Below are 16,881 nucleotides of genomic sequence, written 5' to 3'. Positions count from 1 at the left end.
TCATTTCTTAAAGATGTGTATCAGCTAAAGCAAGGAACTTTGTGCAACCTTTTTTGGTTCCTGGAGCAACCTGGCATGTTGGGCCGTAGCAATAAGAGTTCTCTACTACATTCTGCTGTAATTACTTTCCAACCTCCCAGTGGAAAAGGCAGGTAATATTATGTGAAAAATAGAATGAACTTTGGTTTCCATTGCTTCGTCCTAATCTTTTAGACTAAATTTGTTCATTCAACTCAACAAGTAACTATTGTGTGCCTGCTGTGTGCCAGGCACTATTCTAGGGCTTGGGGTACAGCAGCAAACAAAGCAAAGATCCGTGCAAAGTTGGAGCCTTTATTCTGGCAGGGGGAGACAGTAAACAATAGCACAGTAAATAAGTAAACTATATAGTGTTTTAGAAAACAGTAAGTGTTGGTGTTAAAAGGTGATAGGTACTATGGGAAAAGAAAAGGAATGTTGGGAAGGGGACAGTTACAAGATGATGATTTTAAATTGGGTTGTTGAGAAGGCAACTTATGAACAAAGACCTGAAGAAGGTGAGAGATTTATCCATGCAGAGGTCAGAGTTATAAGTGTTCCAGGTAAAGAGAATGGGCCAGGCATGTTCCCATGGTAGGAGATGAGGTCACAGGGGTCAGATCACACACAGCTTTTTGGCAGACGTTTGCTTCTTCTCTGGGTGAAATGGGGAGGACAGTTTTGAACTGAGGAGTGATACGCTCTTACATTTTAAAAGGATCCCTGATTTCTCCATTGAGAAAAGTCTGTAGGAGGTTCAAAGACAGAAGTGGGCAGTTCGAAGATTGCTCAGGTGAGTAATTTGGCAATACTTGGGGTAAGAGACGATGGTGAGTTGCACCAAAGTGGTAGTAGTGGCGAAGGTGGAGAGAAGTGGTTGATTCTGGATATATTTTAAATGTAGAGACAACAGACTTTCCCAACAGAGTGGCCATGATGTGTGAGAGGAAGAAGGGAGTCCAGAACGACCCCAAGAGTTTTGGCCCAAGCCACTGGAAGAATGGAGTTTAGATGAGAAAGGCTGGGGGGTGGGGGGCGCTACAGGGTGGGGAAGATCAGGAGTGCAGTTTGGGACATGTTGAATTTGAGATGCTGTTAGACATCCAAGTGGAGATACTGGGTAAGTAGTTGGATGTATGAGTTGAAGTTCAGGAAAGAAAGCTGGGCAGGAATTACAAAATTAGGAGTTGTCGACATGAACATGTTATTTGAGCCATGAGACTGGATAAGGTCACTAAGGGAGTATGTTTAGAAAATAGATGAGGCTCAAGACTCAGCGCTGGATATTCTAACTTTTAGGTGGTTTGGGAGAACAGGAGGAACCAGGAAAGGATACTGAGAAGGAGCATTCAGTGCAGTAAGAGGCAATCTCAGAAGTCAGGTGAAGAAAGAGTTTCAAAGAAGGTGGAATGATTAGCTGTGTCAAATGCTGGTAATGGGTCAAGTAAGTGGAGGGCTGAGAATTATCCATCAGATGTAGCAATGTGGAGGACATTAGTGACCTTGGCAAAAGCACCTTCCATGGAGTGGTAGAGGCAAAGGCTAGACGGGGACGGTACATGAGAGAGAGGGAAAGAAGAGAACTGAAACTAGCAAATGCAGACAGCTCTTTGGAGAAGTTTTGCTGCCATGAGGAGCAAAGAAACAAAGGAAAATATAGGAAAGTGGGGTCGAGATAGTAAATTATTCCTGATTGGATGTTTATTGTTGTTTTTTATTATTTATACAGACCCCAATCTTGGTTCTTTCCCTACCAAGCTGTTATTCCCTATTGGCCACCTTTATTTTTGCCACACGAGACAACCAATTAAGGTGTTTCTTGACTAGCTAACACAATAGTTCATTTTCCTGGAGGTCAGACAGCTATAGCTGCTGCTCTCTGCCTTCTTAAAAATTCCCCACCCTCCTTGTCTTCATCTTACAGGAGAACCTCAGGCTTAGGTGAGGACATTTTAGCAATCTAAGGCAAAATGATGATAATGAAAGTAATATCATTATAACACTTACATATCACTTACTATGAGCCAGGCACTATTTGAAATGCTTTACATAAATTAACTCACTTAATCTTTATAATTCCCCTATGAGCTAGATAAAGTTATCTGCATTTAACAAATAAGGGAACTGAGGCAGAGAAAGATTAAGTAACTAGTTTAAAAAAAACAGTGACTAATAATGGTAGGGCTGGGATGAAAATTCTGACAATCTAGCCCCAGAATCCATGCTCTTGAAGCCACTGGAGAATTTTAAGATGAAGATGTTAGCCAGCATCTCACATCACAGGAGAATTCGCTAGAGTGGATGGGATAAGCTCTTTGAGAAACAAGGTAGCATATAGGAACTGATTGGGCATTTCCCCAGATTTACTAGCTTGTACTTTAATAGGCTGTCACCAGCCCACAATCCTGGAAAAATGTGGTAGAACATTCTTCAAAGATAACTTTTTTAAAGACTGTATTTCCTCAAGTTTCATAAATTCCTTTTCAAATCAACAAGTATATATTAAGCACCTACTCTTTCCATAAGAGAAAAAAAAAATTTAACTGCTTCCCTCTATGTGTTTATTTTTGCTGTGGGAAGCTTATTTGTTTGTCACGCAGGCTATAGAACCATCTGGAAACTAAAATAGAAAGGACTGTATATGTGACCATAATGCTGTACTATTTTTAAAGGATCTTTAAAATTTCTATATCATTAGAGATGAGGTATGAACTAAGTGACTCTTTGTTAAGCGTTATTTCTTAGAGTGCTGGTGAGCAGTTGCCACTGAACACTAATAATCCCTTCCTTTTCCAGAAGGACTTGCCAACACCCATAAAGTATTCACTGGGAGAATTAAAGTCATATAAAAATAATTGGTGTTTGCTTCCTTCAAGGCATCCATTTAAATACACGGCTTTCTTCCTCCGCGCCTTGGCCTGCTCCTGTGTTTGGTAACACTGGGTCAGCAGACTTCCTCTTTTAAAGGTTCATCTGCTGGCCATTGCAGTTTCCCATGAGAAAGCAAACCTACCACTGTTTCACCCTTTTATCTTAACGTTTTATCCATTTGTGTCCTATTATCTTGTGGGTTTGCGTTTCTCAGTAGTAATGGCTCTGCTCGTAAAAAGAAGACAATGAGTGTGATTGTGACCCCCCCGCCCCATCACCGTCATCGTCATTTGAGCCCTTTAAAAATTCTTCTTGTGATCTCAGAAGAGTGGCTGTCTATGATAGTAGATCAGCAGTGATTTCATCTTAAGGTGAATGTGGGCACTGTTTTCAAGTGAATTATTTTAATGCCTCGCGGACAGTGTTGGCTTTGGCCACTGGGTCCAGCTGGAAACATTCCACCACTAGTCTGCTTACCCCCATCCTCAGTTGTTACCTGAGCATTTTTTTCAGAGTGTCAAATTTAAATTTATGCTGTCCTCATGGCTTGCAGTTTCATGTGTAATTGGCTGTAACCGTAATGACTAACGTATGTTGGGGGGTTAGTACTGAAAATAATAGCTAACATTTACTGGGGACTTACTCTGTGCCAGGCTGTGTGATAATCATATTACTAGCATTACCAAATTTAATCTTCATCTCTCATAAAGTAAATGCTATATTTTCTGCATTTTAGAGGTAAGAAACCCAAGGCCCAGACGTACGTGACTTTATCCAAGGCAGTTATACTTGCCAGGCCAATGCCTCCTTTCAGGAGGTCCCTTTTCACGACCAATAAGCTAGTGTACCATCGTGTGTAACATATGACATTTCTTCATGTGCTAGTCTAGAAATATATCACTAGATAATAGAGTCGCTTTGGAACGAGTCCTGAGTATTTATTCGGGTTCTTCGTCATATGCGGAAGCATAGGATGAACCAGGCGTTCTCCTTAGCCACTGTGTTTTTCCTCTGTTCCCTCAAACTGTTTATAACTGGAGTGACCCAGCTGAACTCCCAGTTTCATAATCACCACCTAGACACTCATTATGAAAAACAACATAATTTGGTTAAGATTGTGGCTTTTCGTTGGGTTATGGAAAGAAACTCTGTAACCTACATTTGAAGAAATGTTGCGAGGATCATTGGGGGACTAATAGCCCCTGATGCCGGAGGGAGCTTGTGACAAACAGTGGCTTGCTTCTTATGTGGTGTCCAGGCAAAGGAGGGTTACACTCTTACTATTTCATTTTTTAAGAAATTATTATTGCAGAACTATTGGCTTCCTCTCTTTCTCAACTGTAGCTATAATGTTTTATTTGTATGTGTGTACTTTTGAGAGAGAGTTGGTCTCTGAAGAGGGAATTAGGAGAGGAAAGTATTTGAAAAGGAAATGTCTTAAAATTATGTCTCTTTCCCGTTGTACATTGGATTTCCTTAGAATTTAGAAACAAAGTGGAAATTAAAAACCACAGAACCTTCTGTTTTGAACAAGAAGATACTGTATTTATCAGTATAGAAGAGATCTAGTTGAAAGACAATACATGTTGCATTTTGTTGCAGAGTGCTCTAGAAATTGGTCAACTGGCAATGAAAAGCAAATATTAACTTTCTCTTCACCCCCACTTTCTCACAATGGCTGTGTAATACTTTTGTATTACTGTTTGGAGGAGTTAATGGCCTCGTTAACATGTGGGAAAACATTGTGATGGGAGACCTTAACAAAATAATGAGCAGTATTTTGTTTTTTTTTTGTTTTTTTTCTTTTAAGTTCCATGTTTACGTTCTTCCTTGGTGTGTGTCTTTGCAAGTGCTCCAGGTTAAGAACTAGATGCGTTAGAAAAACAGATGTTAACACAAATAGATAGTTCTCATTTCCTTCAGTGAGTGAAACCCTGAGTTCCTGAGCAGTAATTTCATAGCACCTTCTCTCTATATCCGAAGAAGTGGTGCTGACCTCAACTTCTTTCCCCCGAGTTGTGTTATATCATAACCGATTACCACAGGGCCAGACGACAATTCACCTACATATGGTAGAGGTCATAGTGCACTAGCATAGTGTAGAGATCACTCTTGCCAACAATTAATTGGGGAATTCACTTTATGAAGCCCTGTTTACAGACTGACATCTGGAGAAATTCTTACCCTGGACCCATTCCAATCTGTCGGATTTATGGACTGCGCTTGCTTTTTTGTAAATAGGACTCCTTTTCTGCTTGTTACATTCTGTTTACATAATTATCGATGGATGAGAATGGCTGTGTTCCTGTATTTCTTAATCCTCTGGACCAAGTGGACCTCAATTCGAAGCGGTGGTCCAGGTGAAAGGACACCTATCATTATGCAAGTTGTGGAAACATCTTAATGCCCGCAGCACCCTGCTCCCTTAAATCCAGACTCTCTGACTGCAGCCCTTACACCCCACGGGACTTAGTATTCAGCCTTTATGGGGATTTTAAAACTTGTTGAGACACATGCTAGACCTCTTAAAATATATTAGACTCCCTTTTATTCACACACTTGGTCTCTGCTGTGAGGTGTGAAATGGAAATATTTTCAAACATAGGTACATGCTTAGTCTTGAACACATTTTAAGTTCTCACCGTGGGTGGGGGGATCAAAGTTGGTTATTAGGCAGCGGAGTTGAACTCCTAAACATTCTGTGTGGTGTCATGTTGGACACACATCACAGTGACCTTCACCTGCCTCTCTGTGGTTAACCATTAGCATCTCTGTTGCCGGTGGATGAGCTGCTGTCAGTGTGGCCAGCATGGCATCTGCAAATGTAGGGGAAAGAGCGTTGTACCATGGGCTTAAAAGGAATGTAGAGAAACAAATATTGTATGTTGGAACTGGATACCTAAGGCTATATAGACAGGCATTTGCTTCTCTTTGTGGAGGTTTGAAACTGTAACATTGTACCTGGTTAAGGGTGGAATGCCTTCACATTACAGCAAAGTAAAGGGTAGGATGGAAGTGGAGAGAGGAAGATATGGACATATGCCCTCCAGTTCCTCCTCGAAAGTAGCAGCGTCATCATATGATATCACCGTGAGTCACCGTGCTGTGGTAAGGACACATTCAGTGACATATTCTCGAGGGCTTTGTTTCCAAGATGTGCTTGAATGAGGGCTATGCCTGTTGTATTTATTAACAGTCTCATACATGTGTGTTTTCCAGGAAAGCATCTGCTCAGTAAGCACCTTGTAAACCCAATTTCACAGAAATGTTGGCTCTCCGAAATGGCCCTTTAGTTCTGAACACACACACACACAGGCACACACACACACACACACACACACACACACACACACACACACACACGTCATTCATTTAAAAAATTCCAACAAACATAGCTTTACCATTATGGTGTGCTCTTAAGGACATGTTAAGTGCAGGTAGGGGACGGACTACACCCTTTGATCTGAAGTCCAGTTTGGAAGAAGAGGTTGGTGGAGGATTGATCAGGGGAAGTGCAGCCCACTTTCCTCCAGAGCGCTCTGCTTTTGATCTCTGCTGTAGCCTTTGCATAAGTTCTTGCCTCTGTTTTATCCACAGCTCTTCCTAGCTATACCTCCTACCCTGCATTACATTTTCCTGACGGCTAATGTATTTTTGTCCTTTGATGTTTTATCATCTTCACCTTCAGTAAGTCACCCCAAATATTTTACATAGAAGTATACACACAGGAAAGTAGAATATGTTGGTGATTTCCCATTTCTCTCCCTGTTTCCTCTTCATCTTCTGTCATCCTCTCTCTGCTATTTACTCCCCTTCCTCCCATTCTTCCATTTTGCCAAAAAGTTTCTAAATACTCAGTTAAAACTGCTACATGAACATGCAGTAGGATGCTTGCTTTGTATAGCTTACATTCTCCTTGGGCTAGGAAAAAAATATATTTAAGAAAAATGAGAAAAATGAACAGAGTGGAGGAGAATTATCAGGAAAACTCTTAATACATGTCTGTATGTCTGTGTGCATGTGTGTGTGCATACAGAGAGAGGGGGGGGTGGGGGAGAGAGAGAGAGAGAGAGAGGGAGAGAGAGAGAGAGAGAGAGAGAGAGAGAGAGAGAGAGAGAGAGAGGAATAAAACTTTTCCAAATGAATATATTTACAGAGAATTTTTTAACAACTCATAGTCTCTTAGGGAATTTCTTTGTATTTGAGATAGTGAAATAGTCTTTTCAAAGCACCCATTCCCCACACTTCACATGAATTATAAACCTTTGAAATGAAATCTGAATGCTAACCTCAAAAAACACTTTATCCATCAAGTAAATCTTGATTAAAAGAAAAATGTCACTGGTGTATATTTTTGAGGTTTCTGCTGTTTTTAATTCTTAGTGGCAATTCAGTCAGGCATGTGAACAGAAGATTCTTTGGTTGGCAAGTTAGAGCAGGGTCTGCAGTCATTTCTGATTCTCAAAGTGTGTCCTTGTTTCATTCCTTTTAAATATATGAAGAAAAGAGAAGAAAAGATTTTCTCTTTCCTGAAGAAATGGAGCATTTGTACCCATATACCCAGTTGATTGCAGAGGTCACTGTTGGAAGAAAATAAATCATCAAAGTTCTAAAGAATAGCTTGCCAACTTTCTGGAGTTTCTGTATCATTGAAAGGAAGTACCAGTTAGTACAGCCAACTCACAGGCAAATCCATTGAGGTCTTTCTGGCAAAAGAGGTGTTCTTGAGAAAACTAATGGTTAGGAATCAGGAGAGCCAAGAACTATCGCTGGGACAGTGGGGGCATTAGCTACCCTCTTGGAGCCTCTGTTTTGGTACCTATTAAGTGAAGGTGGTTGAACTAAAAGCTCAAGTTCTTTGATTCCCAAGAAATGGTGCAGAAAGTGCATCGATATGAAGAACATCAATGGAAGGCAGACACGCTAAGCAGTGTGCTGGGATACATGGTCTCACGTAATCCTCACGACAGGCCTCATTCAGACCATTTTTACAGATGGGACAATGGACACCCTGTCCTGGGTCCGACAGCTCGCTCCAGCCTGGTCCCCAGGGGCACTGCACAGGCTAAGCCGAGCCGTGCTGTTGGCCTTCCCCGGCCGTGGCCGCTCCGGTCACTGTGCACAAAAGAAAAGATAAGCACCTGGAGACAATCCTAAGTATTGGAAACCCTAAGAATTTATGAAAAGAAATCTTCTTTTTCCCCCCAATCTAATCATGAGAAAAACACCAGACAGATTCCATCCAACATGAGGGGCGTATGAGAAACTGTCACAACCAAGAAGAGCCAAAGGAGACATGACAACTAATGTCATGTGTTATTCTGGATGGCTTCCTGGGAGAGAGAATTTGTAGCAGTAGGACAAACAATATGCTTCTAAACAAATACTCCTCCTCTTCATCATCATCATCATCATCATCATTATCATCATCATTATTAGTCTATAAGATGATCTGTCTGTGTTAAATGCCTCTAGGAACCTTTAGAATCAGAATACTGTGTGAAGAGTAGCTGTCTGTGAACCTTGAATTAGGCCAGGGGACCAACTACTTGGCAAACCACTGCCATGGGCCATAAGTGGGCCTACTGCCTATTTTAGTGAATAAAGGTTTATTGGAACACAACTAATGCCCATTCATGTCTACAAATTGTCTATGGCTGCTTTTGCACTACAATGGCAAAAAGGAGTGGTGGCACCGGAGACCAGACGGCCCACAGAGCTTAAGAAATGCCTGCTGTCTGGCCAACCCCTGGTTTAGGCTATCAGAGTCACGAAGTAGCTAGTGAGGCAGGTAAGCTAGGTCACCAGGGTTCACCTGGGGTAGAATCGAATATTAGAACTCAGCAGATCAAGTTGCAGGAAAGATACCAGAGAGGACATGATTCAATGAGAGGAGTCACCTTCAGAGGAGGCCACATGTTGTGGTTTTCTGGCACTTTCTTTTTGGCTGCAGCACTGTGTCTTTGGCCCCCTGGGTGTATCCGCCCGAGTGAGCCCTACCCCTCCAGACCCCCCGCTTCAGGGACCTTCCTGTTGGCCTCGTACTCGACTCTTCTTTTAGTGTTCCTGACTTTGACCTGAAAATTGTCAGAACTTAATGTGTTTTTCAATGTGCCAGACATTTATACACACTCATCACTATTTCCCTTATAAAGTAGGGTGGCCCTAGTCTGTTTTGCAGATAAGGAGACTGAGGCTCATTCAAGTGAAATAACTTGGTCAAGAGGGTTATTTGACTTGTAAATGCTGAGCCCCGATTTGACTTGAGGCTTGAAAACATAACATTAAGCCCCACCACCACCACCACCATACCCACCTTCCGTGCAGGAGCTGCCTTGCACTAGCCCTGAGAGCCAACTGTTGAGTTTTAGGAATTCTGTTGATAAATTCAGTTGATAAATCCAGCCATTGTTAAAAATTAAATTACCTAAACTTACAGCCAAATAAATTGTATTATGAACAAAGGTAATATGCCTCGAAACTCTTCACTCATGATTTTACTCCATTTCACTGTTACTTATGTCCACAGACTCTGGGGAAAGTGTTGACACTGTGCCCACCTCTGCCAAGCTCCACTTTCGGTGGCGTCATGTTGGTTGCTTAAAATTGGCCATGGTGGGTGTATTTACAGCACAGAAATGGGCCAGCACTACAGAGGGGCTTCTTTTCCCCTGTGAGAGCCAGCTGGTTGCACATTTACCAGCACACCAATGCTCACCTTGCTCCCCAGAGATAGTTCTATTCTTCAGTGAGCTCAGGCGACAGAAAACCAAAGCTCGAAAGGAAAGTAGTTTCAGGCTACTTTTGATTTGGCCCCATTACACATTTCTGAGGCAAGAAAGCACAAAATGGCCCAGGGAAACTTTGGGGCAAGAGGAAATGAGGGAGAGGCGGCAGAAGAGAGAACCACAAATTAATATCAATGCCTTTACAGTTGTAAAATGAGGCCAATGAACCCTTCCTTACAGGGTTGTTTGAGGATTGAGTGAGCTGATGCACTGAGTGCCCAGCACACAGTAGGTCCATATACTATGGTTTCCAGATCAGCAAGCCCCTGGCTCTTGCTTGTTTCTGCCTGTTGGCTCGGATGTGTTGCACATGACATGTGTGTTTGGATGATTTCATCCAGCTCTGGGTTTTTTCCCCCTTCTGCTTTGATGGGATGGGCTCTAAACCAAGGGGACTTCATCCAGCGTCTGTAGAACCCAGGCTCCGTTTCCACAGATGGGCTTCAGAAGGTCTCTGTTAGTTTCGAAGGTTTACATTTTATTTCTCTCCTTTTACTGTTAATGCTGATATTTTTAACAAATATTTTTTTACCAGCAAAAGTCTCGTCAGATGCGCTCATCTGTCCTTCTTAGCAGAATCTAATTCAGTAGGTGTGGGTGGGGCCTGAGATAGTATTTCAACAAGCTCCTGGGTGATACCTGGAGCTGCTGGTCCCATGAGCTCACTTAAACTACAAGGCCAAAGGGACCTGGTGACTTTCTCGATTTGCCTTTCCTTGCCCGTTAACTGCACTGAATTTGCCATGCTCTTTTCGCAAGCTATCTAGTCGTCAGAAGTAGCCTTCATACTCTGGAATCCTTATAATTGTAAATGTTTCTATGCCATAGCTGCTTGATCTCCCAGTCTTGACCTCTACGTACACATCACCCCAGTTATCCGTGGGTAAAACTTAAGTAACTGCATAATAGGGGTTATTCCCATTCTGTTTTCCCCCAGCCCTGGAGCCCGTTTCTTACACGGTGGGCAGTCTAACTTCAAAATTCCATTTTGAAGGCCTGCTTTTTGGAACTACTTCCAGTACCAGTGATTTTTGCAAGAAAACAGAGTCTGAGGCAAGGATGAAAGTAATGGCCATTTACTTGGCAAACTCAGGGAAGAGAGGACGAAGGAAAAGGGAAGCGAGTCAAGGAAGTATGTGAAGTAAGACAAAGCAGCACCACTGACCACTTTCTCCAAGAGCCGTGAACAGACCCGGCAGCTACATCCACTCAGCACACAGCACTTTCCTGGAGACTGGCAAAAAAAGAAACAGTTAATTCGGAGTTGACCCCGGGAGAGGGACAGGAGGGGCATTCCCTTCTCCATTTCCCGTTAGTCAAGATCCAGATCCCACATCCTATTGCTCCTTCCACGTGGCGGGCGCTCTGAGCCTGTGCTTGGTCAGTCTGGCTGCAGGGAGACATCCAAAGAAACGGGGGTGAGATTCCCAGGGCACGTGACTGGTCAGCCTGCAGTGGGATTTGAGAGGCTTGTCATCTCTCTGTGCTTAGGACAGGGCAAGAATTTTTGTGCCAAGGAGAAGAGAGAAAATGACCTAAGTTGTTGATAGTTACAGCCCCTGACTTTTTCTCTTGTGCCCATGTGATTGAGGAACTCGGAAGTGTTTTTGTAAGTCTTCATCCTTTTGTCTTGCCCCAGCATTGAGTCAGCTGGAATACAAGGTAGACACCAATTTGTCAGTGGAGACCTGCCTCTCTCCGCGCACAGGGCAGACATTGCCACCTGATCATTGCACCCTTTCCCATCTGTCGGCTGGGGACACTTCTCCACTCTGAAGTGGTCTCGTGTGTGAAGGTGGATACAGGACTGCCTCGTTCCTGGCCTCGCCCTGCTCCCCCCTCCCTTTGCCTCAGGGACGGAGAAATGACTTCATGTGACTTGTGAGTCTGGAATGAAAAGTGAAGCCATTCTTCGGCCGTCTTCCTTGGGATCAGTGCTCTTCTGTTCTGCAGGGAGCACTTCCGCTCTATCTGCTCCTCTCTGTCGTTAGTCAGCCTTACAGAGGTACCTCCTCCACCCCACGTAGCCTGTTTTGTTTTTATCAGTTGCATGAGGGTCCAGGGGGAGAAGAAGGGTGCTATTTCTTGGGCTTCTCTGAAGGTCCCCTAACCTTGCACTGCCCCTGGCCTTCAAAATACAAGTGCTCTTAAGAGGTGCTTCCAGCAGCCATACTCTGGATCCCCAGATGACATAAACCTACTGAAACCTGAGCTCTCTTTGGCTAACGATGCAGCTCGGAGCCGCATTGTAAGTAGTTAGATAACGTGGGCTTTAGGAGTTGTCAGGCTTGGGTGTGAGTTCCCTCTTATTCCATGCGACTGTGTGACCTTGGCAAGGTACTGAGTCTCATGAGACCTCAGTTTGCTTCTCTTTAAATTGAGAAGAATAATAGCTATTTCATGGTGTGGGTTTTAGGAACTCAATGAGATAATATGGGCTGAGTTTCTAGCACTTAGAAAGCACTTAATAATGATAGTTATTGTTACCAGGATCTACAGGCTTGGGAAAGAGATTAAAAGTAAGCCCGGTTCTTCTTCTGGATGGGGCCCTCGTCATTGTCAGATACAGCTGGGCGAGTTCCATGGCATTGATGGATAATTCTAACATTTCCTGTTCAGGGGACCTCAGAGGCTACTGCTAATTCTTATGTTATGAGTGTGGACATGCTTTTCTTTCAAGTTTCCCTCGGCACCGATTTCTTTTTCAGAGTTGATGCAGAGGGATGACTGATAAGGTGTATTTTCCCTCAGACCTGGGATCTTTCCACTTCCCTCTCATTTGAAAGATGTGGTTTACAAATCAGTATTGCTGATCCTGTCTGTCTTCACAAACCTCGCCACGCATAAACCCCAACTTGAGTATCGAGGCTTTGGACTCAGTCTATGAGAAGCCTCTGAAAAAGAAAAAAAAAAAAAAAAAAATCACACTTCATTAACAAGAAGAATGGCTTTGGGAAAAAGTGTCCAGTGCGCAGCATGTTAATACATGTCGGGGAAATGGTGGCAAATTAGTCAAACCAAGCCGCAGAGGTAGTCGGGGAAGTCTCATGTGAGTTTCCCATCCAAGCTTTCAGTGGATAAAATCAACTGTCCCAGCGTTTCCAAAGTGCGGTGGTGCCAGGTCATCCTCAAGTCACCTTAGCATCGGCTTGGAATTGAAAGCTTCCACGGTGCAGTTTGTGGCTTTGCTACTGAATTATGAGGTGCTGTGTCTGTGCTGTAAAGTGTTGGGATTCAGGGACAGAATCAAATTCCAAAAAAATACCTCCATAATTGCCGTCTCAGAACACCAGCGACCTTCCTCTCTGCTGCAGGGAGGCTTACTCCCCTTACTGTCAATGTGCTTTTTTTTTTTTTTTAAATAGTGTCTGATGCTTTGGTATTAAAGGGAGTGCCTACTGAAGTGTCCTCATCGTGTAGATAGCACATATGCTGTATGTAGGTTTGGTCCTTTCTAACTTTAAAAAGGAGAAGCTTAAAGACTACACCAGGCTGCTATTGCCATGTGATCACGGGTATAATGTGTCTTTGAGGGCAGTAACTCATTCCCAGTATGTTCACCCAAGAGAGACACTTAAGATAATTCTTTTTGGTCTGCTCCTAAAGACTGCTGTCACATCATTTATTATCTTTATAACTGGTACTTGTTTTTAAGCTGTGGGTGTCGTGTGAAGTGGCAGATTTTCCTACCCATCGCTTAAAGTATTGTTTGTATTTCTCAACTAGGTGGCTGTACTCCAATCCCAGAGTCAGACCTAGAGGAAAGATCCGTAGAACAAGACTCCACTGAACTGTTTACCAACCACAAGCACCTCGTTGTAGAGACGCCCGTGCCTGGTAAGAGAATGGGTGGCCTCCACAAATGCCATGTCAGCTACAGCAACACTGGTCAGTTTTGTCATCCCAGAGGGCGTTTTGCAAAGCTGCTTGTTTTCCAATTTCTTCCTCCTTCCCCTCGGCAGCTCGGTTTGATCATTTGTGTATTCCTTTCAATATTCAGACCTTTTCCTCTCTCTCTCTCTCTTTTTTTTTTTCCCCCTAGAAGTTTCACCGCTCCAAGGAGTCTTGGAATAGTTCAAGTAGAATTGTCCGGTTGAGGGGAAGATGGCCTTCCCAAGGCTGATCCTGTGTGGACCTCATGCCAAGCACAGATGTAGGGCTGACCCAGGTGCTTATCTGGCTCACCTGTCGAGATGACACTGTAGAGATGGGAATCGGGATTTTTATTTTGCTGGGAGGACTTGTAATACCATGGGCAAGTCAGTCGCAGCTTTTCTTACCAGGAAAAGGTGGTGCTGTTTTTTGGTCGTCCGTATGTTTGCAGCCGCAGGATACAGTGATATGACATTTTTTGGCGACAGACTTTATAATGCAGAGACCTAAATCCAAAATCATTTGATACCCCATTTTTTCCCCACAGAATTCTTATATGATAAATGTATCAAGTTTAATAAAACATTTCATTATCAAACAACATCTTGGATTTGATTTCTAATCAGAGGGTTGTATAGGTGATTTCTCTACATTATTTCTGCAAAGGAAAGAATTTGAAAGAAATGGAAAACTTTGCTCCTTCCTGGTAAGACTTGAACGAATTGTTTTATAAATAAAAGAAACCACAGAACTTTCATATCATTTACTCTATTAAGCTAAAAGTGGACGAAGGTAAGTTTTATAGTATTGTATGAAAATGTTAAAATATTTCCAAGGAAGCTAGTACATTAATATCCTCTTTTCATTACCCCAGTGAGCGACAACTTTTAAAATTCCAGGTTAAAAAAGGATTCACACTTTATCACAATTAAAATGTAAGGTTATTATATGCAAGATAGAAGAGATTTTGCCAATTTCAAGTTAAAATGACAGTTGCAAGACTGATTTATTGAAACAAAGTATGTCTGTGCCAGTTTTGGAATGCTTTCCTGTCAGTACAAAGGAGAAATGGTTCATGGTTTTTCTTTTGTGCAATGTCAGAAACTGCAGAGGACTTATTATTCGTAGCCTTTTTTTTTTTAAGGATATGTAGCAGAAGATGTAATATTTTTAATTGTCAAGTGCGGGAGTGGACAATTTTGGGCCAGGATCAACCATTAGGTTAATTTCACCCAGCCTGTGGGGATCAGAAAAAGAGGTCTGGCTCTGTGTTTGCCCATCACTGCAAAAACACAACACTTCTGATCATCTTTACAGTTTCACTGAAGAAAGGGTACAAGAGAAGTTTTATATAGACTTCTCTTTCTATATATACATATATGTATATACTTGTCTCTATATACATATATATACAGACTACACACACACACACACACACACACACAAGTTCAGACAGTTAAGTTCACAGGCTCATCCTAGAAAAAGTGCTGTATACCTCATTGCTGAATATCACTTGGTCACCTTTGAAGTTCTCCCCTTGGGAAGCTATGCACCGATGCCAGCACCTAGTCCACCCTTTAAAGCAATTTTGGAACTCTTTTTCTGGAATGGCCATCAGAGCTGTCATCGTATTACCCTTGATGTCCTGAATGTCATCAAAATGTCTTCCTTTCAACATTTCCTTTATTTTCGGGTAAAGAAAGAAGTCACTGGGGGCCAGATCAGGTGAGTAGGGAGGGTTTCCAATACAGTTATTTGTTTACTGGGTAAAGTCTCCCTCCCAGACAGTGCCGTGTGAGCTGGTGCGTTGTCGTGATGCAAGAGTCATAAATTGTTGGCGTAAAGTTCAGGTCGTTTAACTTTTTCATGCAGCCTTTTCAGAACTTCCAAATAGTAAACTTGGTTAACTGTCCATTTACTACAAATTCATAGTGAATAATCCCTCTGATATCAAAAAAGGTTAGCAACATCATTGCAACAAGTTCAGGAACTTAATTCTCGCACCTCGTATATATTACTTGTTTAAAGTTTGTGCGTTAATGTCTGTTGGGCGGGTGGGGGGGATGTTTAGTTCCCCTGGATGTTTTGTACTGTGCATATACCCATGTGCTCATCTTCTCCTTTCCCTTTCTTTTTTGAGTCAGGTCCTGTCTGTATGTGTTCTCCTAAATGCCTTTTCCCCTCTCTTTTCTGTTTCGTGTTCATCTGCCTAATCAGTCTTTTCTCCCCTCCCCTATTCCCCCTGCCAGTTCATTCCCTCTGCTGCTTGGTTCTATCTTTATTTCCCATGATATAAAACGGAAGCATGTCGTTTGATTTGTAAAGCTTACTTTAAATGTGCGTGAGTGCAGTGATTTATTTCTATCCCTTTCAAATCCCTCCTCCACGGTTCTCCTTTTGTTTATGTCTTTCATGAGACATGGCTATATTCTGTGAGGGAGTGATTTCCAATGTAAATTCAAAAGGCTTCCGATGTCTGGTTTGGGAGTTTACAGTGACGTTTGTTGCTTCAGTTACTTGTACTGAGAGTTTGGATGTTAAGTATATTTGTAAAATATTTTCCTGGAAATGATTGTCAGTATCTTAAACCTATTAGCACAATTACTTGACCAAATAATTTTATTTTGGAATCACTTTAATACAGAACTCTATATACATATATTATATGCATAAATATTTAAAAATACATCTAATATATTACCATTTGCATTTTACTAGCTGCCAAAAGGAAAGAAGTTACTAATTAACCCTTTTAACACTATCAAATTTAAAATATAAGTTCCAAAATGATAAAATGATTTGGTTCATGATTTAAAAGTATCTTTTGATAAAGGATTTCCTGAATTTAAGTTGTACACCTGTCTTTTAACCCTGGCTTTAGCCTCATGATTAAAATGCACACATACAATGTTTCCACTAACAGAAAAATAATGGAGCCAAGCATTACTTTGTTGCCAAATTATCCTTTAGAGTGGCTTTTTTAAAAAATCAAGACCCAAATAATTGTTAACTGTTCTCATTATTTTGTCACTGATATTTCAGTCTTTAATAATAGCTGTCCATTATCTCTTACTAAATTCTTACTTTGTGCTAGGTACATAGTAAGAATTTTTATGCATAATTTTATATGCATAACTTTATATGCATAATTTTATTAGTTCCTCATGACGTTACTGTGATGTCGGTAGTGTTGTTATGTCTAGTTTACAAATAAGAGGACTGAGGTTAATAGGGGCTAAATAATTCATCCAGTATCCCACAGTTAGAAGAACTGGGACTTTAATCTAGGCTGATTCCAAAAGCCCAGATATACAGATTATTGGTAAGATTA

At 41.9% G+C, this 16,881-nt stretch overlaps 1 protein-coding gene across 4 annotated transcripts in view; it reads left to right on the top strand.

The window, feature by feature from the left end:
* The window catches only part of BBS9 (Bardet-Biedl syndrome 9), a 359,579-nt gene extending 345,428 nt beyond the window's left edge, over nucleotides 1–14,151 (top strand). For all 4 annotated transcript variants that reach the window (XM_088797660.1, XM_019757307.3, XM_019757306.3 and 1 more), the window contains 2 exons: nucleotides 13,404–13,514; nucleotides 13,720–14,151. In XM_088797660.1, coding sequence (XP_088653786.1) covers nucleotides 13,404–13,514; nucleotides 13,720–13,751 — 143 coding nt within the window. In that variant the 3' untranslated portion in view covers nucleotides 13,752–14,151. The remainder of the gene's footprint in view (nucleotides 1–13,403; nucleotides 13,515–13,719) is intronic.
* Nucleotides 14,152–16,881: the final 2,730 nt, after the last annotated feature.

This window comes from Rhinolophus sinicus, chromosome 4 (genome assembly GCF_057876585.1).
Source record: "Rhinolophus sinicus isolate RSI-liver-muscle chromosome 4, RSI-T2T, whole genome shotgun sequence".
Taxonomy (NCBI): Eukaryota; Metazoa; Chordata; class Mammalia; order Chiroptera; family Rhinolophidae; genus Rhinolophus; species Rhinolophus sinicus.
This window is presented reverse-complemented; position numbering and strand designations above follow the sequence as displayed.